This window comes from Emys orbicularis, chromosome 12, assembly GCF_028017835.1.
Source record: "Emys orbicularis isolate rEmyOrb1 chromosome 12, rEmyOrb1.hap1, whole genome shotgun sequence".
NCBI classification, from domain to species: Eukaryota; Metazoa; Chordata; order Testudines; family Emydidae; genus Emys; species Emys orbicularis.
The window spans coordinates 36,841,702-36,854,097 of NC_088694.1; the positions used below are offsets into that span (position 1 = coordinate 36,841,702).

The window sequence follows — 12,396 nt, forward strand, 5'->3', positions numbered from 1 at the left end:
GAACCCCATTGACCTAAATAGGGTTACTCCCAATATACATGGAGATGAGTAAGAGGAGATCCAGGCCCATTGGGCTGCTCCTGATTTACACCAGTATGAGCGATAGGACAATTAGACCCTTCAACTTTAACTAAGTGAAAGCTAGTGTGGAAATGAGGCATCAGAAGAAACAGCGTTGAAGACTGTGATTCTTGAGATTCATTTTCAAACAACACTTTGGAATGAAAATGCAATTTTTTTTCTTCACACTAATTTATCATGTCATGTACAGCTTGCGTAGCCCAGTGACAGGTGATTTACACATATCAGTTTTCATCGGGAAAGATCAGTAAACATCTATGTCACAGATGAAAAAATATTCAGATAATCAACATTTACAGATAGGCAATGTAAGAAAAATGCTGCCTGAAAACGTATTAACATTTGATTTAAGGCTATTTATTTTGTATATTTTGACATATGAAGTTGACAATTTGTGTTTTAATGGCTATAAGGCTTTAACATTTTGAATCTCAGTGCCTATCATAATTAAATATTGTTTGACCCATCCTATTGTCTGACCCGCCCCCCCCAAAAAAGTTCCCACAACTGTGAAAATTTAAATCAATAAAAATAAAAACGTCCTTGAAATCTAGAATTTTGCACAGCTGTGAACATTTAAATCAATAACAATCGAAAAAATGATTACAAATGAACATTGATATTATCCATCAAAATTATATACAAACATTTGAATTCTGCCAAGCCTACAAATAGACCATAGTTAGAAAGAGAGGGATAATACAGGTGTAGTGATCTATCTATTTATCTAACCTGAAATCTGTCTCTATATACCTTAGCTTCTGCACTAACTATGTATATAATTGATCTTTTATCTCAGGCTAAGATTTTTCCATTGGTGTCCAGATTCCATGGGCAGTCTTTAAATGTCACCCTCCTATGTGCACCTCCAGCCTGAGGATCCTATCCAGCATACTGGCAGAAGATTTCTGTGAGATGCCTCAGGTGGATAATTCAGAACAGAGATTTGGGGCTGATAGATCAAATGTGTTGTGCAGGTGAATGCTGAAGTTTTACACTGGCTGCCATTCAAGTCTGCCCAGACTGAATATACAAAGCTCGGTGCCCATTCTACTTCTGTTTAATGGGAATTGGGCATTCAAATGTTTTAGATGGCTTTGAAAATCTGAGATTTAATACAGACCTAAAATTGACATCAGTGTTTTTCAGGGAGGAAGGAGAGTTTTCATGGAGCTATATCAATTGACAGAGGCTGGAGATCTGGCCTATTTACTCTGTTGGAGCTATGGCCAATTTACAACTAATCAGGCTGACATGCAATATGATTTTCCTTCTTCTTGTGCAGATGAGACATACTGCCTGTGTAAATCACAGCAGAGTCACCAAACTCATGTTCATCAGCTTCTCCCATCACCTCCACCCTCAAGGGATTCTTTGTGCATTGTTCTTTCTTATCTACGCCATCACGCTGATGGGAAACAGCCTCATTGTCCTCATCACAGTGCTGGACTAAGCCCTCCACATCCCTATGTATTTCTTCCTCTGGAACCTGCCCTTCCTGGAGATCTGCTATGCCTCAGCCACCCTGCCCAAGATGCTGGCCAACTTTGTCTTGGAAAAGAGGGCCATCTCCTTCACAGGTTGTGCCATCCAGATGTATTTCCTCATCTTCCTCAGGACAGCAGGCTGCTACCTGCTGGCCCCCATGGCCTACGGCTGCTACTGAGCCATCTCCTCCTCTCTGCACTACCCCATCATTATGAACCACAGAGCCTGCTCCCAGATGGTTTCTGCTTGCTGGCTCTGCGGAATCCTGATGCCCATGGGCAACATCACTTGGATCTTCCCTTTGTCCTACTGCGGACCCAACGAGATCAACCACTTCTTCTGCAACATCCACTCTGTGCTGAAGCTGGCCTGCGGGGACACCTCCAGGATAGAGGTCTCCATTTTCTTCATCAGAATGTCAATCATTATCTTCCCCTTCCACCTGGTGCGGGTGTCTTACGCCTGCATCGTCTCCACCATCCTGAAGACCACTTCCTCCGAGGGAAGGCACAAAGCTTTCCCCACCTGCTCCTCCCACCTCACCATGGTCAGCTTGTTCTATGGCTCTACCTGTGCGATGTACCTGCACCCCAAGTCCAGCCATGTAGGAGACGTGGCCTGGTTTATGCCGTCATCACCCCCATTTTAAATCCCTCGCTCTACAACCTGAGGAACAAGGATGTGAAGGAGGCTCTGAGGAAACTGAGAAGAGGAAAATATTTTCATAAACTATGGGATTGTGTTGGCTTCAGGGTGTCCAGTTGGAGTGAGTCTATTTTGAATAAAGAAACATCTCACAGATTGTAATTAGAGGTTTCGGTGCAATTGGCTGTATCAACCAGTGAGTAGGGAGTTAGGGCCAGATGTTTTTAAAAGATATTTAGGCACCTCGTGGGATTTTTAAAAAAATCATCTAGGTATCGAACACAAATGAACTTCAATGGATGTTAGGCACCAAGGGCTAGATTCATAAAGGGGCTTAGGCACCTAACAGCCACTTGAGACACCTGAATCCCAGAATCAGCCCCCCCTGGGATTCATAAAACTCCAGTTTATCTGACCCCTAACCCTGTAGGCATCTAAACTCACTCGGCACCTAGATTTTTGCAGTAACAACTCCCTAGACAACTATATTTCTGCCTCTGAACATGCTCACTGCAGCCTCACTCCAGGTGTCAGAGCACCTAAGACCCAGAGTGCTGCACCAATGGGGGGAAGACACGAATTCCTCCACCTAACTCACCTGTGGAGCCTGGCCAAGCAAATTAGCTGGCAGCTCACCTACTGGGGCATGCACCCAGAGGCGATCTCCCACATAGCAGAGCCACAAGGGCAGGGGCAGGAGATTCCTTGTAACTGTTAGCCCAGTGATTAGGCCCTCAGTTGAGAGGTTGGCGACCCCTCGGCTTGATGGGGTTGGGGTGGAGGGAGAAGGGATTTGAATGTGGCTGTGCTACTTGGCAGGTGAATGTCCTAGCCACTGGGCTATGGGATATTGTGGTGTGAGTCTCGCTCAGTCTCTACCATTGAAGCTGTTTCATGGTGGATTAAATAATGACAGTCATTGGGCCAGACAGAGAGAAGCATGCGAACCACTCTGCAGCCTAGTGGTTAGCGCACTTATGCTGGAGGTTCCCATCCCACTGCTCCAATGACTTTTTTTATCCACCTTGGCCACTTCCTCCTCCTTCTAAAAACAGCACTAGGCGCCTAACTCTGAGAGAGGGTTTGCATCTTAGACAAATCTCTCTGCTTTGGAGTATAAGTCCCAGAGAGGGGCAGGGCTTAAGACACTCCCCTCTCCTCGGCCTCTGCCATCTGCTGGTTTAGGCGATGAGCTGCCTAGCTTGCTGGCTTTTGCAAATCCCATTCTCAGGTACACATCTCTCCATTCATTACAGAGGGAGCCTGAGCGTCAAACTCAGGCTTTGTAAACCCTGTAATTCTCTAGGCAACAAAGGGTTATGAAGCATGGTGACGCTGAGCATCAGAATGCCTAAGTCCCTTTGTGAATCTAGCCCCAAACTCTACTGATTTCAATGGGAGGTAGGTGCCTACATGCCTTACACAGGGCAAATAACTTCCCCCAAATAATTCCTAGAGCAGTTCTTTTAGGGAAAAACACCCAATCTTGGTTTTAAAATTGCCAGTGATGGAGAATCCACCACGACCCTTGGTAAATTGCCCCAATGGTTAATTACCCTCCCTGTTAAAAACCTACCTCTTATTTTCCAGTCTGAATTTGTTTACATTCAACTTCCGGCCATTGGATCATGTTTTACCTTTGTCTTCTAGACTGGAGAGACCATTATCAAATATTTTATCAAAGAATATGTCTGAGATTTTTCATAGCTACCTAGGACATTTAAATGCCAAGTTTTATTGACTATCATGTGGTGTGACAGATTCGGAGCTGCCTGTAATGATTTATGAATGCTGTCTCTTGACTAGGTTGTGATGATGTTTACTCCATGATTCCACTGAGCTAATTCATGAGCAGGATTGTCTGGAAACACACCCAGGAAAAGGGGCGCAGGTGGTTCCTGATATACACTTCCCAGCAAACTTTTAGAAAATGAAAGAGCCATTCCCTGTGAAGCCAGGCTCCCCCACTCCCTTGGGCCTACCAGCCCAGATTTCCCATGAGTGACTCAGTCCCTGGAAAGAGGGGGATCAAAAGATTTGGGAGAGTTTAAAGAGACACACACTCCCTCTAGGTGACACAAATTTGTGAGCTAAGCAGATGCCAGTGCTTACTGTGTGCCTATGCAACCTTAATCCCCCCTCCCCCCCCTTGTGCATATGCATTATGGTACAGTCTTCAATTATTTTTCAACTTCCATGTTTCACTGTAGGTTCTTTTGTGTAATTTCCTAGGTTTCTTAAGAAGCAAACTAAGAAAAGAAAAGAAGTGATTTCATCATATGGCACCCCATTGAATCCCACATGGGTCATCAGCCGGGTTGCAACTTTCAGATCTACAGCACAGCCATCTGCTATGGGAACTAATCCAGTATCTGCTAGGAGTAGAAGGTTGTCATCCTGTATGTGGGCCAGCCACTGGAGGGAGCTGAGCCATGCACTTTGCCAGTGGATATCACAACTCTTTGCTCACAGCAGAGGAATGACAAGAGTCAGGAATCATGGGTTCTGGTCCAGGTTCTGAGGGGAAGTGTTCCCTAGTGATTACAGACCCTTCTGCCTCTGTTTTCCCCAAGCCAGGCCCCTTAGGCCACTGTCCCTGTGCAAGCCTGATCCTTTCTGTCCCAGCCCCTCCTTGACCCAGTTCCAATCCCTTCCTCTCCCCTTAGCACCTTGGCATAGTCCCAGTCTTCCCCCTTGGCTCTACATCCCATTCCAAATCTCCCATCCTCCCCTCACTCCCTGTGCATCTCATCCCTGTCTCCCTCCCATCCCATATATTGGTGATTCCAGTCACACATCCCTGCATGCCCCAAACTAACCCTATCCTTCATCCCATTGACTTCAGTGTAATTACTCGTGCTATGCATGAGGGTGAGTGAGTAGAGAAGTGACCCCGCTGATTCAATAGTTACTCCTGATATATGTTGGGCTGAGTGAGCTCAGAATCAATTCCACATCCACAGCAACACTGTACAACACCTGGCAAATTGGGGGCCCTAGCCTCCGACTGAAAACTCTGCACTCTCTGTACAATAAAAATGATTAATAATAGTGATGTTCACCCCTGTGCAGACAGGCAGCAAAAGTCCTAAGCACCATTTAAACCCCACCTAAGCCTGCAAAATGGGCTGTAAACGGTGCATAGGCCAAGACCGAATTTCCTCCTACTGGGACACTACTAATGCACATCGCCACTGGCTGAGAGCTATCAGTCTGCTGCCACGTTCCGGTGACACTGCTGCAAATGCACACGCACTACCATTAGAGAAGGGATGCTTCTGCAGAAGACTAAAGGCCTAGAAAACAGGACCTATGAGGGAAGATTGAAGAAATGAGGTTTGTTTAGTCTAGAGAAGAGAAGACTGAGAGGGGACATGATAACAGTTTGAGTATGTAAAATGTTATCTAACCAGCTCTTAAAAATCTCCAGTGATGGAGATTCCACAACCTCCCTGGCCAATTTGTTGCAGTGCTTAACCACCCTGACAGTTAGGAAGTTTTTCCTAAAGTCCAACCAAACCTCCCTTGCTGCAATTTAAGCCCATTGCTTCTTGTCCTATCCTCAGAGGTTAAGAAGAACATTTTTTCTCCCTTCTCCTTGTAACAAACACCTGTCAGGGATGATCTAGATAATAGTTAGTCCTGCCATGAGTGCAGGGGACTGGACTAGATGACCTCTTGAGGTCCCTTCCTGTCCTGCGATTCTACAATTCTATGTACACTGGTGTAACTCAGAGCAGGATTTAGTCCCTTCTAGTGCAATCAACATTCAAGCCCATGGCTGGAGAATGGAAATGTGTCAGAGTTTACACTTACAGTCCTGCATGTGTATTTACCAGAAGACATTTTCCGCTGCATGGGATTCAACCTGCAGGGCAGAAGAGATGCAGTTTTAGCATGCCTGGGGCCAGATCCTCAGCTGGTGTAAACTGACATAGCTCTAAAGCGAGGGTCCAGCCCAGTGATTTCCATTTACATCAGATGGGGATCTTGCCCCATTGCCTCCAGTGAAGCTGTGCTGATTTACACCAGATGGGGATCTGCTCTTTTGGCTTCCATGGAGATGCAGCAATTTACACCCACTGGGGAGGTCATGCCTACTGAGTTCAATGCAGCCACATCGATTTAAAGCAGCTGGACGCCTGCTCCAATATGTGATTCTAGACACTGAAACACGTCTTCAATGTTCCACTTCATTCTCCTAAAGAGTCCAAGGTGCCTTGGGGATCAGGTCCCTGAAGCCACTAGATGGAATTGAAATATACTTGGTCAATTATCACTGGCGGGTGGTGGTGGTGGAGGAAGATCAGAAACCTCCTGGCTTTGATTAGACACAAAGACAATTATCTCTCTATTTATAAGGGCCCTTTAGACTGCTGCACGGTTACACCAATTTGCAAATCTTTAAAAGGCTGGCATGAAACTACTCTTTTTCCAAAGGTAAGTGGAATTATATTGGAGGCAGGAGCAGATTACCTAGAACTGCAGCGAAAGAAAGCATATTGCAAGATATCCATGACTATTTGCAAAGAGGAATAATTGGGAAAATATGATCTGTCTATCAGATACCATACATATCTCTCAGCTTAGAGAGAGAGATCAGGGGAGAAAGAGATAGATAGATAGATAGATAGATAGATAGATAGATAGATAGATAGATAGATAGATAGATAGATAGATAGATACTTCATGCTGGATGATAATAATGATATGATTTAAATAATATATTGTTTATTTTCCCTGATTTTAAATTTTGTTTTTGTAAAATTCATCTCCATAGAATGATAGTTGGATAGTTATTCTGGGAAGAAATATTACTTCATATTTCTCTGGATAACTTTTCAATAACCATTCAGGGATTATAATGGTGTTATCTGGCCTTAATAACTATCTATGTATTGGGAGACTTTCAAAAGTACAGATAGAATTCTCGATGGGAGTCTGGCACCCACCTGCCATTTGTGCCTTTGAAAATCTCCCTGTAAACAATCTATCTAATCCCCCTTTCTGAATGCAACCAGCTGCCTTGTCTGGTTTTCTATCTAGACCCTTTTAAAAGCAAAGTAGCACAATTCTGCAGAGTATCAACATCACTGTGTTCAGCACAGGTGAATGGTGCTGGAGTGATACACCTGGAGAGAAAATCCCTTATTTAACAAATAACTACAGTAGCAAGATATGAGATGCCAGTGCATGTTTCCTCTATTTTATACACACATCAACTCCAAACAACTTATCTTCTGGTTTTCACAGCCAGTGCATCATTGAAACAAGTTTTCCATCACACACATGATATCTCACAAACATGCAATACAAATACACACAAGATACTCAAACACCCTCCAAACAAGTTGTTTTCTACTTTCTGCCACAAGCAAGTTCTTCTTGTATGCACCCACACACAACCACACAACATAAGCACATACACAGCTTTCAAACACTTCTCCTGCTAGTGGTTGTCATAAGGAAATCATAGAGTCATAGATGTGTAGGACTGGAAGGCACCTCAATAGGTCATCTAGTCATCAAATCCTTCTTCGCTTCTCCTCCCACCCCGTACACACAACAAACCGGAAAATTCTTACGCATATGTCTAACTTTAAGCACATAAATGTTCCCATTGAAGTCAATGGGACTATCCATGTCCTTAAATGTAAGAGTATGCTTCAATGTTTTGCTGGATCATGTCCAGAGAGAGAGAGAGACCCTAACCCTCAGATCCCATATGCTACCCTAATAAGGACCATGTATGACAATAAAATTAAACAGACAGAGCAACAAGGTGGGTGAGATAATATCTTTTATTGGACCAACTTCTGTTGGTGAAAAAGAGTTCTGAGCTACACAGAGGTCTGCTTCAGGTCTGGGAAAGATTGCTAGATACTCATTCTCTAAGCTTGCTTACTCAACAGCCTCCCTGCACAGGTCTCCATCTGTGGCCAGTTTTGGTGGTGTTTATTCTTTCTGTATATGGACACAAGTCCAATAGCTGATGGGCTGTGATGACTCAATAGAGAAGTAACCATGTAGGCTCAATAAAGGGTGAAATGCTCCAGCCTGTGCTATGCAGGAAGTCAGATTAGATAGGAGGTCAGATTAGATGACATATTGAGCTCTTTTGTCCTGAACATCCTTGAATCTATGACCAAGTTATTTAATTTGGTAACTATGCAGCAGTCCCATGCTTCCGGCTGGCTGATGGTCACTGACCTAGGTCTATTTGATGCTGGTTACCAATGAGTAGTGTACCTCTACTCTTTGAACCACTGAGGCACTGAATACAGGTGTTATCTTTATAGGATTTGGTATTTCCATGTGATGTCACTGTGGAGTGCAGTAAAATGAAGAGCATAAGAGTCTGGGATTTAGGAGATTTGGGCCCAGATTTTACCCACTAACAAAAATCCACAAAACCTCCATTGATTTTGCTAGAGTGGCTTCAGATTTACACCAGTGTAACTGGACAGTAATTATCTCATTCCATTCACTGTATGACCTCTGGCAATCTCTGTCAGCCTCATGAGGACAGATTGTTTTAATTTTGCAGTTGGAAGAATATTTCAATACATATCACCCCAGTAAAGAACCCACCCTGCAAAGTATTTTGAAATGTATGGATTAACAATACTTATTTAATTATTAAGGTTGAAATATTCAAAGCCATTTTCAGACATTCATTGTATGCAAAAGAAAAATGGTCTTGTTATAGGAGGAGACTTGAGATGTGAGATTTGCAAAGGAGGCACAGCTGATTACGTGCCTAATTAATTTATGGACAGATTTGTAAAGGTATTTAGGGAAATTCAAGAATTGTAAAAGCAACTATGCACACAACTCCCATATTATTAGGTGCCTAGGTGTTTTTAAAAATCCCACTAGGTGCCTAAATACCTTTACAAATCTAGCCCTTAGTCTTTTTTGACAACCCCAGCCATAATCTCTCTGACTCAGTTTCTCATTTGTAAAATAGGTGTATAAATATCACCTTCTTTCTCCCAACCTTTGCCCGTCTTGTCTACTTAGACTGTAAGATCTTTCAGGCTGGAACTGCCTCTTTCTATGTATCTGCATAGCGCCTGGCACATTATTAATAACAACAACCATATCTAGCTCTTACAGAGTATTTTTCACTAATCAATCTCAATATGCATTACAGAGGAGGTCAGTACTATCCTCATTTTACAGATGAATGAGACACAGAAGTGAAAGGACTTGCCGAAGCCACCGGCAAAGACAGGACTAGAGGCTATGTCTCCTGACTCCCAAGCGTTAGCTCTGGCCACTGGCCTACAGTGTCTAGGCACTGCTATTAAACACATAATAAATAATTAATAATAATAACTGTCACACCATCTCCAGGAGAAATTAGGGAGGAGAACACTGAATCTAGTTTCCATTTGCTGTGTGCTGCCCATCCACCAATGAACTCCAGACATCCCTGATGAAGTGACTTGTATTTCATCCCCATGCAGGTGGAGGGTCCAGAAGAAATGACAGGGGGGAATGACACAGTTATAATGGAATTCACACTTCTGGGGCTCTTTCACCATCCTGAGCTGCAGCCCCTACTCTTCCTCGCCTTCCTCACCATCTACATCCTCACCCTGATGGGGAATGCTCTGGTTATCCTTGCCACAGTGTCCGACCCTGTCCTCCGCACCCCCATGTACTTCTTCCTCCGGAACTTGGCCTTTCTGGAGATCTGCTACACCTCGGTCACCATCCCCAAGATGCTGGTCAACCTTCTCTTGGAGAAGAAAACCATCTCTTTCTCTGGCTGTGCCACCCAGATGTACTTCTTCCTCTTCTTTGGCACCGCAGTGTGTTACCTCCTGGCCGTCATGTCTTATGACCGCTACGTAGCCATCTGCAACCCTTTGCACTACCCAGCCCTCATGAGCAGGAGGCTCTGCCTCCTGCTGGTCTCAGGATGCTGGGTCACTGGCATGTTTGTGTCCCTTGGGCAAACAGCTCTGATATTCAGCGTGCCCTTCTGCGGCTCTAACGTCATCAACCACTTCTTCTGCGACGTGCCGCCACTGGTGAACCTGCTCTGCCCGGACTCCCGCGTGAATGAAGTGGAGAAAGTTCTAATTAATGTCCTGGTCATCGTCATCCCCTTCGCGCTCATCCTGGCCTCCTATGTTTGCATTGTCACTGCCATCCTGAGGATCCCATCACTGGATGGGAAACAGAAGGCCATCCACACATGTTCCTCCCACCTCGTCTCTGTTTCCCTGTTCTACGGCAGTGCTATCTTTAGGTACTTGAGACCCAACTCTGGTTACACGTCGGGCATGGATAAATTGCTCTCTCTGCTCTACACGGTGGCACCTGCCCTGCTGAATCCTGTTATCTACAGCCTGAGGAACGAGCAGGTGAAAGCGGCACTGAGAAAAGTGATGGACCGACACACAGCTTCTCAAAACATGTGAATGTGTTTTATTGTGAGCCACTGGGGATTACAGGCCCGAGTCTGCTCTTGGTTATGCTTGTATAAATCAGGAATAACGTCAATGGTCCTGATTCTCCTCTCCCTCTAGTGTAAATTAGGAGTAATTTCACTGGCGTCAATGTGTCCGATTCTCCTCTCACTCACCCCAGTGTAAATCAAGAGTAACTTCATTACATTCAATCGACTTGCACACCAGTGCAAATCAAGAGTGACTTCTTTTCAAGGCAATGGAGTTATGCCAGTGTAAACCCGGAGCAACTCCATTAATTTCAATGGAGTTACTTTATTTTAAATCAGAAAGGTTGTTTTTTCAAGCCAGTGGAGTGTAAATGAGGAGTAACTCCAATGAAGTCACTGAGCACTAGTGTAAATATGATGTAATAGAAATGAAGCCTATGTTTATTCTCAGAGTGAATAGGCTTTATATTTATTTATCATTGAAATAAATTCTACTCTTAGTTACACTCGTGTGAAACCAAAGTATTTCCATTGTCATCCATGGCTTACTCTGGATTTACTCCAGTGTCAATGAGAACAGAATCTGGCCAGGAACAAAGATTAAGGGTCTGAAGCCCTCCCATTTACATTTTATACCATTGCAAACTTCATCAACATCAGTTGACTTACTCTTGGTTTACAATTAATGAGATCAGAATCAGGGCCAAAGTTATGGAGCCTGATTCTGGCCTCAAAAATGCTTAAATATAGAGATTTACACTGTTGCTGTGGCCATGTCGGTCCCAGGCTATTAGAGCAACACAATGGGTGAGGAGATATCTTTTATTGGACCAGCTTCTGTTGGTGAGAGAGACAAGCTATTGAGCTGACACAGAGCTCTTCTTCAGGTCTGGGTGCTGTTAAATTTGACTGCCTTTTTCTTCATTTTATGGAGTTTCCATTTCAGAGGACAAAATTTGATATCTTCCATTGTTGAGCGCAGTATTGTTGCAGCCATGTTGGTCCCAGGATATCAGAGAGACAAGGTGGGTGAGGTAATAGCTTCATTCTCTTCTTCAGGTCTCTGTAAGCTTGAAAGCCTCTCTCTTTCACCAACAGCAATTGGTCCAATAATATGATATCTTATTTATGATCAGGTGATAATTACACTGGCAGTTTAAATGGATTGCAAATTAAGGGTACTTCTATTTTAAGGCCCCTTTCTACTGCTAGGCAGGTGTAAAGGAAATGTATTGTGTAAATAATAACTAGGCCCAGAGTAACTCAATTAAACTCAGTAGGTGAAATTCTGCTTCCTCTTAGACCAGGAGCCACCAACCGGTCAATTGTGATTGACTGATTGATCCTAGAGACTCTCCCAGTCAATCGTGATCTCTGGGGGCACAACAGGGCTGCTGCTAAGACAGGCTTCCTGCCTGCCCTGGCCCCACGCTGCTCCCAGAAGAGGCCAGCATGGCCCTGCAGCCCTGGGGTGGAGAGGCAGGGGTTTCCTTTCGTGCACTGCTCCTGCCTGAAAGTACTGCCCCCCCCCAGCTCCCATTGGCTGGGAACAGGGAGCTGTGGCCAATGGGATCTATGGGGACGGTGCTTGCAGAGAGAGGCAGCGAGCAAAGCTACGTGCCCCCCACCCAGGGGCTGCAGGGGTGCGTTGGCCCCTTCCAGGAGCAGCATGGGGCCAGGGTAGGTAGGGAGCCTTCCTTAGCAGCAGCCATGCTACACTGCTGCCCATGAGCCGCCAGAGGTAAGTGCTGCCCAGTGGAAGGCTACAC

At 44.6% G+C, this 12,396-nt stretch overlaps 1 protein-coding gene and 1 pseudogene across 1 annotated transcript; both read left to right on the plus strand.

The window, feature by feature from the left end:
- The first annotated feature begins 1,306 nt into the window (after nucleotides 1-1,306).
- LOC135886106 (olfactory receptor 10C1-like) lies at nucleotides 1,307-2,376 on the plus strand (annotated as a pseudogene).
- A 7,328-nt stretch (nucleotides 2,377-9,704) lies between these two features.
- LOC135886107 (olfactory receptor 10A4-like) lies at nucleotides 9,705-10,649 on the plus strand. The gene has a single exon (XM_065413982.1). It carries the CDS (start codon nucleotides 9,705-9,707, stop codon nucleotides 10,647-10,649), a length of 945 nt encoding a protein of 314 aa, XP_065270054.1.
- Nucleotides 10,650-12,396: the final 1,747 nt, after the last annotated feature.